This window comes from Loxodonta africana, chromosome 17 (assembly GCF_030014295.1).
Source record: "Loxodonta africana isolate mLoxAfr1 chromosome 17, mLoxAfr1.hap2, whole genome shotgun sequence".
Classification (NCBI taxonomy): Eukaryota; Metazoa; Chordata; class Mammalia; order Proboscidea; family Elephantidae; genus Loxodonta; species Loxodonta africana.
In genome coordinates, this window is record NC_087358.1 from 70,522,468 (window position 1) to 70,537,930 (window position 15,463).

A 15,463-nucleotide genomic window follows, 5' to 3' on the forward strand; every position below is an offset into this window, starting at 1 on the left:
GTATTCCCTGACACTTGAAAATTATATGAAATTATAATAAAATTTATTGGAAAACAGCCACACACATTTATTTCCATATTGTCTTTAACTGCTTTCTGGCTACAACAGCAAAGTTGAATAGTTGCAACAGAGATCACATGGCCCGCAAATACATACTTCACAGGAAACGTTTGCTGACTTCTGGTCTGGGTGCCAACAATCAGCTAATGCATGGTGGGATGAGGTGGGTTAGACAACTCCTGACTCTACAGAGTCCATAAGTATGACCTATAGCTTCAGAACCATTGTCCAAAGAAGCCATTTCTAACTCTTTATGTTGGGCTCCTATAAAAATGAAGACAGCTCACTCTCGGCTCCGGCAGTAGTCGGCCAGCACTGCTGAGAGGGATGTTCGGCATGACTCCAACAAAAAGCTGAAATGTTGCTGCCCTTAGGGCTTCTCTTTCAGAGTTACCAGACCCTGCTGTTATATCAATTCCATAGTTAATATATAACTGGGCAAACTTGATTTTTGATACTTTTGCATTTCAGTATATACCTGAGCAGGGAGGGAGACATCGCTGAGAGGTATCTGTTTTTAAGGAACTGACCAGCCACTGCTACCTCTTCTCCCTTTGAGCCTTCTTTCATCTGTACCCTCAACTCCACACCTGATCTTAAAGGATGGAGATTCAAGGGAAATGGGACAGTTCCTTGACAGAAAAAGTCTACCAAGAAAGCACATTTTATGTATAAGCCTGCATTATAACTATTTCACCATTTAATGCATGTAAGCCATAATAAGTACTATTGCTTTTGGTTTTTCTGCCATTTTCATTGATAGCTGCAGTGTATATAGCAGGTACTCCAGAAATCATGATTATATATTCTTATGGCTCACAGGTCACCCATGATTAAAAAAATCAGTACATTTAGGAACAGCAACCAGCAACAGTAATGATTCAATCATGAACATTCATTCTGGAGAAATATAATCTCTTTGTGCCACTGAGTTAGTTTGTACAAGGTGGCTTTTTGTAAATAAATAGGTGATTTTATTTATTCCATTTGCTAATTATATTCATACTTCCGAATAGTCTCAAAAAATTATTTCCCTTATCAGGTGTGAAAAGTGATTATGCAGTGCCTCTATTTCTAAAGTATTATTGATTATAAAAATGTAATTGGTCATCTATCAAAGGTACCAAACACTATACAAAACCCACAGTCATACAGTTGTTGCTCTCCGAACTTGCAGAGGTCGGCTCTGACAGGATTTTCTCAGGCCTCTCAGTGATGTCTTATAGGCCTAGAGTAGCTCACTAAGCACCCACTTCTATTACAGCTGTTGAGAATATATTTAAATACAGATTCCAGAATTGGGGAGAGAGGAAAGCCACTTTGTAGGTAGTATAGGTTAAACAGAATAACAAGGACACAACATGTAGGTTCATAAAAAGGCATTACAATGTAGTACAAAGAAGGCAGGCTTTGGAGCCAAACACTTCTGCGTTTGCTACTGCAGTTCTCAGTAGTATTGTGGGTCAGGCTATCCCTTAACCCCTCAGAGGCTCAAGGCTTTCATGTGTAAAATTAGAGTTATACTACCTACCTTAACACATTATAAGGATTAGCAATAATTAAAGCAACTAGTATTTAATTAATACTGTTAATCTCAAGGAAACCCTGGTGGCGTAGTGGTTAAGTGCTACAGCTGCTAACCAAAAGGTCGGCAGTTCAGATCTACCAGGCACTCCTTGGAAACTCTATGGGGCCATTCTACTCTGTCCTCTAGGGTTGCTATGAGTCGCAATCGACTTGATAGCAATGGGTTTTTTGGTTAATCTCCATGTTATTGCTCAACCAAATGAATTTCCTGACAATTCTTTCCAAAATTTCCTTTAGAGGACTCAAGCTCAGACCAAGTTGAAGATTCTGAAGAGAATTTGCTGATTGAATCAGATGTGATAGATATTACTAAATGTAAAGAAGCTCCCCCAGAGGGCAAGTGTAACCAAGCAACCACATTGGATAACCAGAGGATAATAAAAAAGTCTGAGGGTCAAACACAAAATCCCCAAGAGGAAAACTCTCCAGCATCTCAAAATCAGCAGGTCTTTTATGATGAAGAGTTGCCATGTCAAACCAAATATACTTCATCCGATGATCTAAGGAAGTTCAACAAAGGGAGTGTATTTTTACTGGATGCCACAAAAGAAGGAAATGTGGGCCGCTTCCTTAATGTAAGTATATGAGCTAAGATTCATATTTAAACCACTTTTTTTCTGTGCTTCTTAGCAAAGTCATTAGGAGAATATGATTAACAGACTCTAAAGCCAGACTGCCTGGATTAGAATTCCGGCTCTGCCTCTTATTAGTTGTATGACCTCAGGCATGTTACTTAACCTCTCTGTTCCTCGGTTCCCCTCCAAGATATGGAAATAATAATAATAGTAACTGTCTTGTGGGGATTAAATGAATTAATATATGTGAATTGCTCGGAACAGTGCCTAGCATATACAGTAAGCATTTAATTAATTTAAAAACTGTAAAAAATGTGAACATATAAGAAGGGAATTATTTAAGTTTATTGAAAGGTTTTCACAATTTGTTACTTCCCAAATAACCCCAATGGGACACAGACTAAGTTTCTCCTTTGAGTCTTATATACTACAATAATAGGTCTTACTCAGAAATGCCTCTAACTGTTCAAAAAATATCAGCTGAATTTAATTGCTTTACTTACTCTCACTTTCACTGAGTTTTGAATGATTTATTAGCTTAGTGTAGAAAACAAGTGTGTTTGTCAGATTTCTGTTTTCAGACTCCTTATTCCCAAACCATAGCCATTTTCTATTTGTGTGTATGTTTGGGACGTATTTATATTTATTTTCATTTATATAGGGAAATATTTATGATTTCTGTAATTTTAAGGTTAATTTAGGATTAAGACTCATGCATATTCATGATAAAAAACATCATTTGTATTGTTGGTCAGATCTCCTGTGTGGGGTGGAGTTGGAGTTGCCTTGTAGCTTTCCCAATACGCTCCTGTCCTATCCTGCCTCTCACCATCATACTTGGATATCAAAGAATGTATAGTCACAGGAATCCTCCAAGAAAAACCATCTTCAGCCTCTGGTCCCAATGTCTGTATGTTCTCTCCTGTATTTGTGGACTGAACCACCTGGGTGTGAGCCAAGCCAGGCCCTGCCACGTGCCCCCTTTTCTCTGGGATGCACAACCCTGAGAGTGAAAAGTGAGGACAAGAACTTTGATCCCCTTTACATGTCCTTTGGAAAGCTCCACTGTAGCATACTGTCCCTGGATATGGCCTTAATTTTTCTCTTTGATCCCATCTATCAGAGTTCCCCTTCCTCCCTGTGAGGAAGCCTTGACTTTTTCCTTGTAGTGAAGGTGAAGGGGGGGAAACACATGTGTGGCCCATAATTCTTACAGGCAATCCCTTTGATGGCTTCAGAGTGAACTCAGCATACTTCATGTGCTGAGTGATGATTTTACATGCCATTAGGAGAGAAAAAAAAAATTTTTTTAATTGTGCTTTAAGTGAAAGTTTACAAATCAAGTCAGTCTATTATGGAAAAATTCATATACACCTTGCTATATACTCCTAGTTGCTCTCCCCCTAATGAGACAGCATACTCCGTCTCTCCACCCTCTATTCTTGTGTCCATTCAGCCAGCTTCTGACCCCCTTTGCCTTCTCATCTCCAGACAGGAGCTGCCCATATAGTCTCCTGTGTCTGCTTGATCCAAGAAGCTCACTCCTCACCAGTATCATTTTCTATCATATAGTCCAGTTCAATCCCTGTCTGAAGAGTTGGCTTTGGGAATGGTTCCTGTCTTGGGTGAACAGAAGGCCTAGGGACCATGATCTCCAGGGTCCTTCTAGTCTCAGACCATTAAGTCTGGTACTTTTTATGAGAATTTGAGGCCTGCATTCCACTGCTCTCCTGCTCCCTCAGGGGTTCTCTGTTATGTTCCCTGTCAGGGCAGTCATTGGTTGTTGCCAGGCACCATCTAGTTCTTCTGGTCTCAGGCTGATGTAGTCTCTGATTTATGTGGCCCTTTCTGTCTCGGGCTCATAATTACCTTGTGTCTTTGGTGGTCTTCATTCTCCTTTGCTCCAGGTAGGTTGAGACCAATTAATGCATCTTAGATGGCCACTTCCTAGCATTTAAGACCTCAGATGCCACTCTCCAAAGTGGGATGCAGAATGTTTTCTTAATAGATTTTATTATGCCAATGGACTTAGATGTCCCCTGAAACCATGGTCTCCAAACCTCCAACCTTGCTATGCTGGCCTTCGAAGTGTTCAGTTTATTCAGGAAACTTCTTTGCTTTTGGTTAAGTCTAATTGTGCTGACCTCACCTGTATTGTGTGTTGTCTTTCCCTTCACCTAAAGTCGTTCTTATCTACTAACTACTTGGTGAATATCCCACTCCTTCCCTCCCTCCCCACTCTTATAACCATCAAAGAATATTTTCTTCTGTGTTTAAACTATTTCTCGAGTTCTTATAATAGTGGTCTCATACAATATTTGTCCTTTTGCACCTGACTAATTTCACTCAGCATAATGCCTTCCAGATTCCTCCATGTTATGAAATGTTTCACAGATTCATCATTGTTCTTTATTGATGCATAGGATTCCATTGTGTGAATATACTATAATTTATTTATCCATTCATCTGTTGATGGGTGCTTTGGTTGCTTCCATCTTTTTGCTGTTGTAAACAGTGCTGCAGTGAACTTGGGTGTGCATATATCTGTGTAAAGACTCTTATTTTTCTAGGATATATTCCAAGGAGTGGAATTGCTGGATTGTATGGTAGTTCTATTTCTAGCTTTTTAAGGAAGCACCAAATCCATTTCCAGAGTGACTGTACCATTTTACATTCCCACCAGCAGTGTATAAGTGATCTAGTCTCTCCACAACCTCTCCAACATTTATTATTTTGTGTTTTTTGGATTAATGCCAGCCTCGTTGGAGTAAGATGGTATCTCATTGCAGTTTTGATTTGCACTTCTCTAAGGGCTAATGATCGTGAGCATTTCCTCATGTATCTGTTAGCTCCCTGGACGTCTTCTGTAGTGAAGTGCCTGTTCATATCCTTTGCCCACTGAGAAAATACTATTAAGTCAGAAAATCTTTAAAACCAAAGCACTTTTTTTATGCTTATTTGGCTTTTTATCTTTCCTAGTTAGGAGGTTACTTGATTAATAAGGAACAGAATCCTCTTGCTCCCTGCCCACATCCTCCATTGCTCTTTGACTCCTGCTGTACACTGTGTGAAGAAATCACAACAGGCAGCCAGGAAGGGAGTGTGGAACAAAGGAACGTTTTGGCTTCGTTTCCCATCAGTTACCATGAGTGTGGCCGCACAAGAAGAACATTATGGCTGCTTTACTTATCCCAATCCTGGGCCCCTCCCTTGTTTGTGGAGAAAAATCTCAGCTTTGATTTTTTTTGCTTTCTTCTTTTTTCTTTCTTTGTACATAATATATTCATATCATTCACAAATTAAAATGAAATAAAAAGCCACATCTTCAGAAGTACTGGGCCCCTTCATCCTCTTAAGCAATAATTATTTTCATGGGTATTCTTCCAGTGTGTCTTGATGCAAATACAAGTAAATATAAATCTGCCAGGCGCTCCTTGGAAACTCTACCTTGCTTTTTAGATTGACAGTATATCCTGGAGATCTTTCCACATCAGTACACAGAGGGTGCTCCTCATTCTTTTTGTTTGTATGTTTTTGGTTGTAGCTGCGTATATTTCACCATGTGGTTATACCAGAAGTTTATGTAACCAATCCTCTGTATGGACATTTGAGTTTTTTCTAAACTTGTATTTAAACACAGTGCTCAGTGAATAATCTTGTACATAGATTATTTTATACATGTGCAGAAGTATCACATTGTCAGATGTGAGATTGCTGAATCAAAGAATACATGCATTTTAAATGATTATAGTGATACATATGAACAAATTATCTTTTATAGGGGTTTGTACCATTTTGCATTTCTCCCAGCAAGATACAAGAGTGTCAGAATAGGATTTTTCTGAATGGATTCCAGCTTGTTAAAAGAAGTAGCATGAGCTGTGATATTTTATATATTAGTCGGAAAAAAAAAAGTAAGATGTGTTGGAAACAGAATGGTATTCTAATGCTTAAAGCAAAAGACATCAAACCTTGTTCTAAACTAATCTCTGTGTCTTTTTTTTTTTTTTAACAGCATAGTTGTTGCCCAAATCTCTTGGTACAGAATGTCTTTGTAGAAACACACGACAGAAATTTTCCATTGGTGGCATTCTTCACCAACAGGTTTGAAATTGATTTTGCTTACATGATTGAATTCTGAAATTGTGACTTTAGGAATAACAGTAGCAAATTGTGTTTTTCAATAACGTTCTATAAAGTATAGAATGTAAAAAGGAGATATGTTCTATAACCCCAAAATTTCTACTGTTCTAGAATATTTATCCCAAACTATTCTCAGTCAAAATTTTGAGCAGCTGAAATTTCAGTTCTTCTTCCCACTTAGGGGTAAGGCTGTCAGGTCTTACACAGTTCAATTCAGAGGAAAAATAACAAGAGTGCTACATGTGCTTTAAGTCAGAATTATCCTCCTGACTACTTTCACACTGCAAGCCTTAACACATTACTAGTTCCACTGTTTTCAAAACACACTTCCTTTTTCATGGGTAATGACAAGTTCCTTCTTACTTAAGAAATTATATCTTGGTTTCCTAGTGCTGCCTTAACACAAATACACAAAGCGGGTGGATTTTTTCTAAAAGATGACTCAGAGGTGAGTAGGTTTAAGACCCACCTTACTCTGGTATGGCCTCATTAACACAACAAAAGAAATCTCCTATTGCCAAAGAGGGTCATATCTACAGGTAGGAGGGTTAGGACTTCCACATGTCTTTTGGGAGGCACAGTTCAATCCATAACATTGAGGATTTTAATAAATTTGAAATAAAACTCAAGTGATTATTACTAATAAAATGGATGGGGAAGAGAGAATAGATCATAGTTTGAGAACGGTTAATGATCGTAATGTAAAAATTGATATAATCAAGCACAGTTAATTTAGTAGTGACGCAGCTTGATTTATGTTTTGTTTTTAATTTCTACTTTCTAGGTATGTGAAAGCAAGAACAGAACTAACTTGGGATTATGGTTATGAAGCTGGGAGTATGCCTGAGAAGGAAATCCTCTGCCAGTGTGGGGCTAATAAGTGTAGAAAAAAAATACTATAAATATGTAGCTAATGCCTTTTCCTGAAATTAGTTTATGGAGCTGAAATTAGAGCCATCCAGAAGAATCATCAGTCATGGAATTAATTTAGATTTTGGCCCATCAAGCTAATGCCTCTCAACTTACCCTCATCAGGGGACTCATGTTTTATTTTTATTTTATTTATGTGAGTTAGAAATGCTTGGAACAAAATAAGGATACATTTAGGGCATCTCTTTATTCAGCTTCACACAAGTGGGATGGAAGGGTATATTTGAAATTCATTGTACAATTTGTAACTTATTTGTAAATTGTAAATATTAGGAGAAACAAATGTCACAATAGAATTCAGGTATTTCTTATTGTTGCTTTGTGGTTATTATCTTTTAATCCATGCCCCAAAGAGCCATATTTCACCTCTTTACCTACAAAAATTTATTTATATTTAATTTCTAGCAAGTCATTTACCATCATGAGACCCATGTTGTTACCAGGTTAATTTTAGTTAAGCAATTAAGTCTTCATAATAATGTCCAGTTGCTTATTGGTTCAGTTTTTTGTTTGCATCAGTATAAGTGTCTTCACTGCTTTCTAACCTACTTTTGGCCCTTCTTTCATCTTCTCTTACATTTAACTTTGTTTATGCATTCATTCCCAGTCTGAATCCTTCCATGATGTGCTTTTAAACTAGAGCAAAAAATCATGGACTATTCTTCTGTGACGGTTTTTACAAAGACCTTTATGTGGTGGCTGGTTCAAAAGTAGACCCTATCAAGGTAACTGCAATAGAGAAATAAAAGATAAAGCAGTGCCATGTGTATAGTGGAGAAAGCCCTAAATTAACAAAACCTGCAATCCAAGTCTTAACTCTTAGCATTTATGGGCTTTGTAGCCTTGGACAGAATCACTTAATATTTATAAACAAAAAAAAAACCTGTTGCCGTCAAGTTGGTTCCGACTCTTGGATGCCCCATAGGGTTCCCAAGGAGTAGCTGGTGGTTTTGAACTGCAGACTTTTTGATTAGCAACCAGTTTCTTAACCACCAGAGTTCCTAGTATAGGCCTCTAAAAATCAGGTTTAGATTTCTGTATAGAAACATGGGAAGAAAGTACTTTCCAACTCGTTTTATGAAGCTAGTATAACCTTGATACCAAAAAGTTGACAAGGACAGTCTAAAGCAGGAAAACTATAAGCCAATAATACTAATGAAAATAGATCTAAGAATCCTAAAACAAATATTAGCAAATAAAATCCAACAGTGTGTAAAAAAGATACTATCATGACCACGTTAGGGTTATATCAGGAATACGAGGTTAGTCTCACAGAGGAAGAGCAACTAACGGAAACTTTAGGAGGCAAAATCAAGAGGGCAGCATAGGTTTTAAGCCTTTCCAAATCCACTCTTAAAAAGAGTAACTAGGATAGCAAAAGAAGAAAAACTACCTTTTCACCAAAGCTAGTGGCAAGATAGCTCCAAAACCCAGAAGATGAGTGGTTGGGGCCAAATCACCTCCAACAGCAAGATTCACCCAAGACTGTGTGAAGATAGCACTGGGAAGAAAAGGGGATTTCCAGGGCCCCAAGAACTCTAGGACTCGCCTGTGAGAGGAGAGAACCCCACTCAGAATGGAATCCTCGGCCAAAAAATGTAAGAACAACCAGCAAAGCTGGGAGAAGGCTCCTCAGGCACCAATTTTGAGTGAATGCAATAAAGTCCAAAGAACTCACTAAAGGGCCATGAGAAGATTAGGCTTACTAGGGCAGCTAAGCCCTCAACGATCTCAGAAATACCCAGTAAGAACTGCCTTCCAATCTAGGACAGAGACCAGTCCTAAGGAAGGTGTGTGTGGTCATTTTCAGTAAAAAGAGCAGAGAGAACCCGTAGACTGTGAAGCTAGGAAAGCTACCTTGGCTCAGCTTCCCCTACACAGATCCTCCTCAAAGCCTGTTTCGTTTAAACACAAAACGGTAAAAGATTGTGACCAAACACCCTACAAAGATATTAGAAAAGAGGGAAATTAAAAGTAATGTTCCAATAAGATCATGAGTGCTTATTGGAAAATTATGGCCACAAAGCAGGTGAAAACTAACCTGTTATAAAAATAAGTTCAAAGAGTTAGAAAACTATTGAAGCCATGAGGGAGCAGCGTAAACCATAAACGGGCATTAAAGCCACAGTTGGATGCCATTACACACCCACTCAATTGGCAGATTTTAAAATTTTGAGTGTTAAAAAGAAGAAACATGTTGGAAAAGAGTTCCCATTAGTAAAGTTGAACTGTGCATACACCCTAATCCAGCAATTCTACTCCTAGATATAAACTATGGGAAACACAACTTTGTATCTGAAGACGTGTATTATAATATTTAAAGTGATACTGTAATTCAAAACCTGGAAATAACTTGGATATCCATTGGAAACAAGGATAAATAAATTGTGGTCAACCATTTGAGAGAGGAGGGGGAAAATTCTGTTATGAGGAAGATTCTGGCAAACTCTGAGATGAAAATTCTTTTCCACCAATTCTTTTCACTACTTTAATACAAACACAGAAGAAGAGGGAATAGACACCTGGAGAAACTTGCATATTTTGTTCTAGGTAGAATCGAGCCGTAAGAAAAGGAAACCAAAAAACTAGTCAAACTTGGCTTACTTAGGCCAGAGTTCTACTGAACTGCAAAGTCTTAAACAGCCCCTTGGAATCTCCTGGGCATGATTTACACATTGTTTTTCTAAAGAAAAAAGAAGAGTTACTTTGTTAGTCCTGGTCATCTAGTGGGAAAGGGGCCTGGGAGCTCCAAGAGTCAAAACTAGTTTTTTTCAGTAGGAGAGATGTACATTTGGGTCCCCTTGGAACCCAAATGGGAATACTAATTTGAAAAGGTGTGATTAAAATTAGTTCTGGCTTTTAGTAAGTTTTTTTTTTTTTTTTTTTTTCTGGATGTATGGGTTTTGTTTAGTTACCTTTCAAACAAAAATCTAAGTTTGGACCCAATTTAATTTTTTCAAAATATTCAACTTTGTGAATATTTAACTTGAAATTATTTGAGGATGGGAAACTAAAGAGTTAGCTAAAGGGAATTATAACTCAACAGTTTACAAATGGAGAAAGTTGAGAAGTCCATTGTTTCCCCTAGGGATGCAGAAATATCTGACAATACACTAAAATAAAGTGAAGAAACTTGGTCAGTATAGGAGGTACTTTTATGCAGGATAGACTGTTGTGGATCAGCCGTACTTCTTGTGATTTGCCTTTGGAATCAACTTGACATTCAAACACATGAGGTAATAATTTCATCTTTTAGGAGAAGTCTCTTGAGATTGCAGTTTTCTCCAATCTGGACCGGTTCACAGCTGCTATCTTTAACCAGTACCCTAGACATTCCTGTTGTCTCCTGTCAGAGGTCCTATTTCCAGTTAAATCCCATTATTTCCCTTTTCCTTGATTTACTCTCACGTAACAGTGATCATGTCCTGCAGTAGCTTTTGAGAAAGAAAAAATAAGAGGTAAATTTTTTGAGACCTGACATGTTTGAAAATGACTTTATCTTACATTTGATTACTATTTCGACAGGGTATAGAATGAATTCTCAACTAGCCTCCTTATTTTGAAGGCGTCTGCTAGCTTCTAGCGTTGCTGCTGTGACGTCTGAAGCCATTCTTGCCTTCTAGCTTCCAGGGTGACTATTGGAAGTCAGATAAGTGTCCTGTATTTTCTGTATATACAGGTAGTCCCTGACTTGAAAATGGGGTTCCCTTCCGACGACTCCATAAGTCAGTTCTGATGTAAGTCGAATAACTTTTTTTTTTTTTACTTTTCATTTTTACTATGTTTTATTATCAGTATCTATAAATCTGATCTTTGAACATCTTGGAGTGAACATCTGAGAATGATAACATCAGCAAATTACACACTGCGACATTGTATGTAGTCCAAACCAAACCAAACCCAGTGCCGTCAAGTCGATTCTGACTCATAGCGACCCTATAGGACAGAGTAGAACTGCCCCATAGAGTTTCCAAGGAGCGCCTGGTGGATTCAAACTGCCGACTCTTACGCCACCAGGGTTTCCTTGCATGTAGTATATATTACAATAAGGTATAAAAAAAAGATAAAAACTGATGGTCATTAAGTGGTTCGTTGTAACTCAAATACATCCTAAGTCGGGGGCTGCCTGTATAACGAATTTTTATATGTCTTAAAACTTCTAGGATTACCTTTGTCCCAATGTTCTGAAATCTCATAGTGATATGACCCCGTGAAATGGTATGGGTCCATTTTTCATCTGTCAGACTGCGTGCTTAGCAGGCTCTTTCAGTCCAAAAACTTTGTTCTTGAGCTTTTGCAATTTTTTTTGGACTGTTTCTTTAATGATTCTCATCTGTCCTCTCTTTATAGAATTCTTGTTGTTAGATGTTAGACCTTAAGAATTGGTTCTCTAATTTTCTTATCTTTTTCTTCTAATTTTCAGCTCTTTGTCTTTTTTCCCTACTTTCTGGGAGCTTTCCACAACTTAATCTTCCAATTTGTCTATTGTGTTTTCATTTCTGATCTCATATTTCTAATTTCTAAGATCTCACTTTTTATTCCCTGATTTTTTTTTTTAAATAGTATTTTATTGTATTTTTGGTGAAGGTTTACACAGCAGTGGTTCCCATTCAACAATTTCTAAAGTTATTCAGTGACTGGTTACATTCATCACAATGTGTGAATATTTCATTATTTCTGTTCTGGTTGTTCACTTTCCATTAATCTAGTTTCCTTGCCCCCTCACATTCTCATCTTTGTTTTAAAGTAATTGTTGACAGTTTGGTCTCATGTAAGTGATTTTTTTAAATAATATTTTATTGTGCTTTCAGTGAAGATTTACACAGCAGTTTAGTTTTCCATTCAACAATTTCTACACACGTTCGGTGACACTGGTTTATTCTCTGAATTTTGTTGTTGTTGTTTTGGCTTTAGTCTTTATATTTCATATTACGATTTTTCTCCAGAGTTCTAGTGATCTTGATGGTCTACTCCTGTTGAAGAGTGGGACACCAAAAAGCTGATCGATCATAAACTCTAAGGAGGGCTGGGATGGCTCTTTGGGAGCTTCACCATGTTAGAGCTGAGCTGTTTTGCCGGGGAACCCCCTAATGTCAATTTCTTTAGGGCTTTCCTTTTGTCTTGGGAACTAATATGCTTCCATCCTTCTGCCTAGAGGGCAGAAGCTTGCCTTCCAGGGTCTCCTCGTATCCCCTTGTACTGCAGCCCTTCACTTCTGCTTCTGTAATCCATCCCTGTTTGTCAAGACTAAGTTGTTCCTTTTTAATAATATTGCTTCTCTCCTCCCTTACCCAATTTGCATCCTTTCTTCCCTTTAAAACCTGCCCAAGATGCAACTCCCCCAGACATTTTTCTTCTAATCCTTCCAGCAAACCGCCAACAATTATATGCTGCTTTTCACAACTTACTTTTTAACTATAATTACATGCATTTATGTTCTCTACATTTATATTTGTTACATGCACTGAAAACCTCATCCTGTATGGTGCTGTGTACCCCATGGGTGCTAAATAAAGGCTTGCTATTGGCAACTGGGTTTAGGGTTTGTTGATTATGCGTCGGTTTAAGATGTAGGCCAAACTCGGGGTAAATGTGCGATAAAATTTTTTTAGGAGAAAAAACAGATGAACCTCTGGCTGAGCTTAGGCGCTTTGGCCACCTTCCCTCCGACGGCAGCGGAGGCGGGGCAGGGAGCGCCTGGTGTTTTTGCCTTTTTTAAAGCAATACAACTTACGAATCGCATCTGGGAAAACCCGAACTTCTGTTTGAATGAGAAGCCCTACCTGCAAACCTGAGTTGTCTTGCTCGCTCAAGGCTTTCCGGCGGATGGGTAGGCGGGCCGGCGGCAGGGGGAGCCGGGTTACCACAGATCATAAGGAGCCCTGGTGGCGCAGTGGGTAAGCGCTAGGCTGCTGACCCATTCATTGGCAGATTTAAAGGAAACGAAACTCAGCGCTGCCTCGGCAGGGAAGCGGCCGGAGCGCGCAGCCGCCCCAGAGCAGCCATGGCGCAGGCGTGCCAGCCGGGGCCTGGCCGCGGCCTTTGCGAGGCTGAGGCCAATCCCGCATGGGCCGCGGTGCCCTTCCCGACCGGTGAGTACCGCGCGCGCGGGCGGGCAGGCGCGGGACGGCGGCCGGGAGGGGTCCTGCTTGCGGCCGCTGAGGGTCCCTCCTGCCCGGGTACCCGAGGTGCCTGCCTGGGCGGTGGCCGGACGACTCGGGCTCCACAATCGCGTTCCCTTCGGCTGGTCACCTACTGCGCCCTGCTGTGTGCCGGGGAAACGGGGCGCGGCGGCCCTGCGTTGACCGGAAGCGGCTCTGCGCCAAGGCCTCTCCCCAGGGCAGCATGTAAGAGGCGGTACGTCTTTTATTTACCTCTCCCGCTGCTGAGTGGACAGCCCTTCGCTAATTGTCCTACCGCGTTAGAACTACAAGCATCAAGGAACCCTGAAATAAACGGGGTTGCTCTCCTAGCAAGCCTCCACCCACTCGTAATACAATTGGATGTCATGGTAGAGGTAGGCAGGAGGAGCCCTGTTGAAGAAGTGGCCCGCTGGTCTCAAGGAGCAGCTCGCAATGTCTGCACACAGGATATAACTGTTTTGAACCCATCTCTTACTCTCCACTCGGTAGTTCAAGCCCTCACCGACTCTCTCCTTGGCTGAGCAGAGCCTTCTGGCCGGGCTCCTTTCTTTCACTTAAACATGGTTAGAGCTTGTGTATGGGCCAGGCACAGGGCTGGATACAGGGGTACAAAGATGAGTTAGGCCTAGAGAAGCTTAGTTGTTACGTGCTCATTGAGTTGATTCCAAGTCAGCAATAGCGATCCCATGTGACAGAGTAGAGCTTCTCCATAGGGTTTTCTTGGCTGTAGTCTTTATGGAAGCTGATCTCCAGGTCTTTCTTCCTCAGAGCCACTGGGTGGGTTTAAAATTGATTAGCAGCCTAGCTGTTAAAAGGTTTTGCCACCAGGTCTCCTTAAGAAGCTTATACCCATTGCGGTCAAGTCGATTCTGACTCATAGTGACCCTATAGGACGAGTAGAACTGCCCCATAGGGTTTCCAAGGAGCGCCTGGTGGATTCAAACTGCTGACCTTTTTGGTTAGCAGCTGTAGCACTTAACCACTATGCCACCAGGGTTTCCGGTAAGACTTTAAGAAAAAAAAAAAAGGGTAAGACTTATTGAAAAAAAAAAAAAGACTTATAGTTACCTTTAATATAATGTGGTAAGAACCACAGGGGCACAAATGAGGGGCTGCTAACCCAGCCTGGGTGTCCAGAGAAAGCTTTTTGCAGGGCTTCGAACCAGTTCGTTCTGGTTTGAACCCCTGCTGAGAATTTTCATTTCCACCCCCAAATATACTGAATCAGAATCGACACTTTAACAAGATACATAAGAATCAAAGCCCTCTGTGGTCATTAAGGTTGTGTGTCAACTTGGCTGGGCCATGATTTTCAGTGGTTTGGCAGTTATGGTATAGTTTGGCAGTCATATAATGATGTAATCACCTCCTCGATGAGATCTGATATAATGTCATCACCTCCATGATAGGATCTGCTGTGAGTAGCCAATCAGTTGAAAGGGAATTTCCTTGAGGATGAGGCCTGCATCTGATATAGATGGACCTTCTGGCAAGAGGAAACCCTGGTGGTGTAGTGGTTAAGTGCTATGGCGGCTAACCGAGAGGTCGGCAGTTTGAATCAGGTGCTCCTTGGAAACTCTATCAGGCAGTTCTACTCTGTCCTATAGGTTCGCTATGAGTTGGAATCGACTCGACGGCAGTGGGTTTGGTTTCTGGCAAGACTCTCAGGTTTTTGCTTGCCCTGGATCCTGCAGCTGGCTCCTGTTCGTCTGATCTCCAGTTCTTGGAACTTGAGTTAGCAGCTTACCTGTTGACTGGTAGGCCTCCGCAGTCTGTGAGCCAGTGGCCTGCTAGCTTACCTGACGATCTTGGGAGTGGTCAACTTCCACAGTCTGTGAGCCAGTGGTCTGCTAGCTTACCTGCTGATCTTGGGATCGGTCAACCTCCACAGTCTGTGAGCCAGTGGCCTGCTAGCTTACCTGTTGATCTTGGGATTCATCAGCCTCCGCAGCTATGTGAGCCAGGAGAAGCCTCCAGCCTGCCTCATGTATTTGGGACTTTCCAGCCTCTACAACCAAGTGAGTC

General features: G+C 40.4%; 1 protein-coding gene across 8 annotated transcripts in view; it reads left to right on the plus strand.

Annotated features, from left to right (window-relative positions):
• The window catches only part of LOC100670438 (histone-lysine N-methyltransferase SETDB2), a 104,385-nt gene that overhangs the window by 39,544 nt on the left and 49,378 nt on the right, over positions 1-15,463 (plus strand). For 4 of the 8 annotated variants that reach the window (XM_010592631.3, XM_023551333.2, XM_023551332.2 and 1 more), the window contains 3 exons: positions 1,885-2,222; positions 6,238-6,326; positions 7,150-13,092. The exons of 1 other annotated variant lie outside the window; for it this stretch is intronic. In XM_010592631.3, the coding sequence (XP_010590933.1) occupies positions 1,885-2,222; positions 6,238-6,326; positions 7,150-7,267 (545 nt within the window). In that variant the 3' untranslated portion in view covers positions 7,268-13,092. Of the gene's footprint in view, positions 1-1,884; positions 2,223-6,237; positions 6,327-7,149; positions 13,093-13,261; positions 13,388-15,463 lie in introns of those variants that run through there. 3 more of the 8 variants (XR_010318210.1, XR_010318209.1, XM_023551227.2) reach the window with 2 other exon arrangements.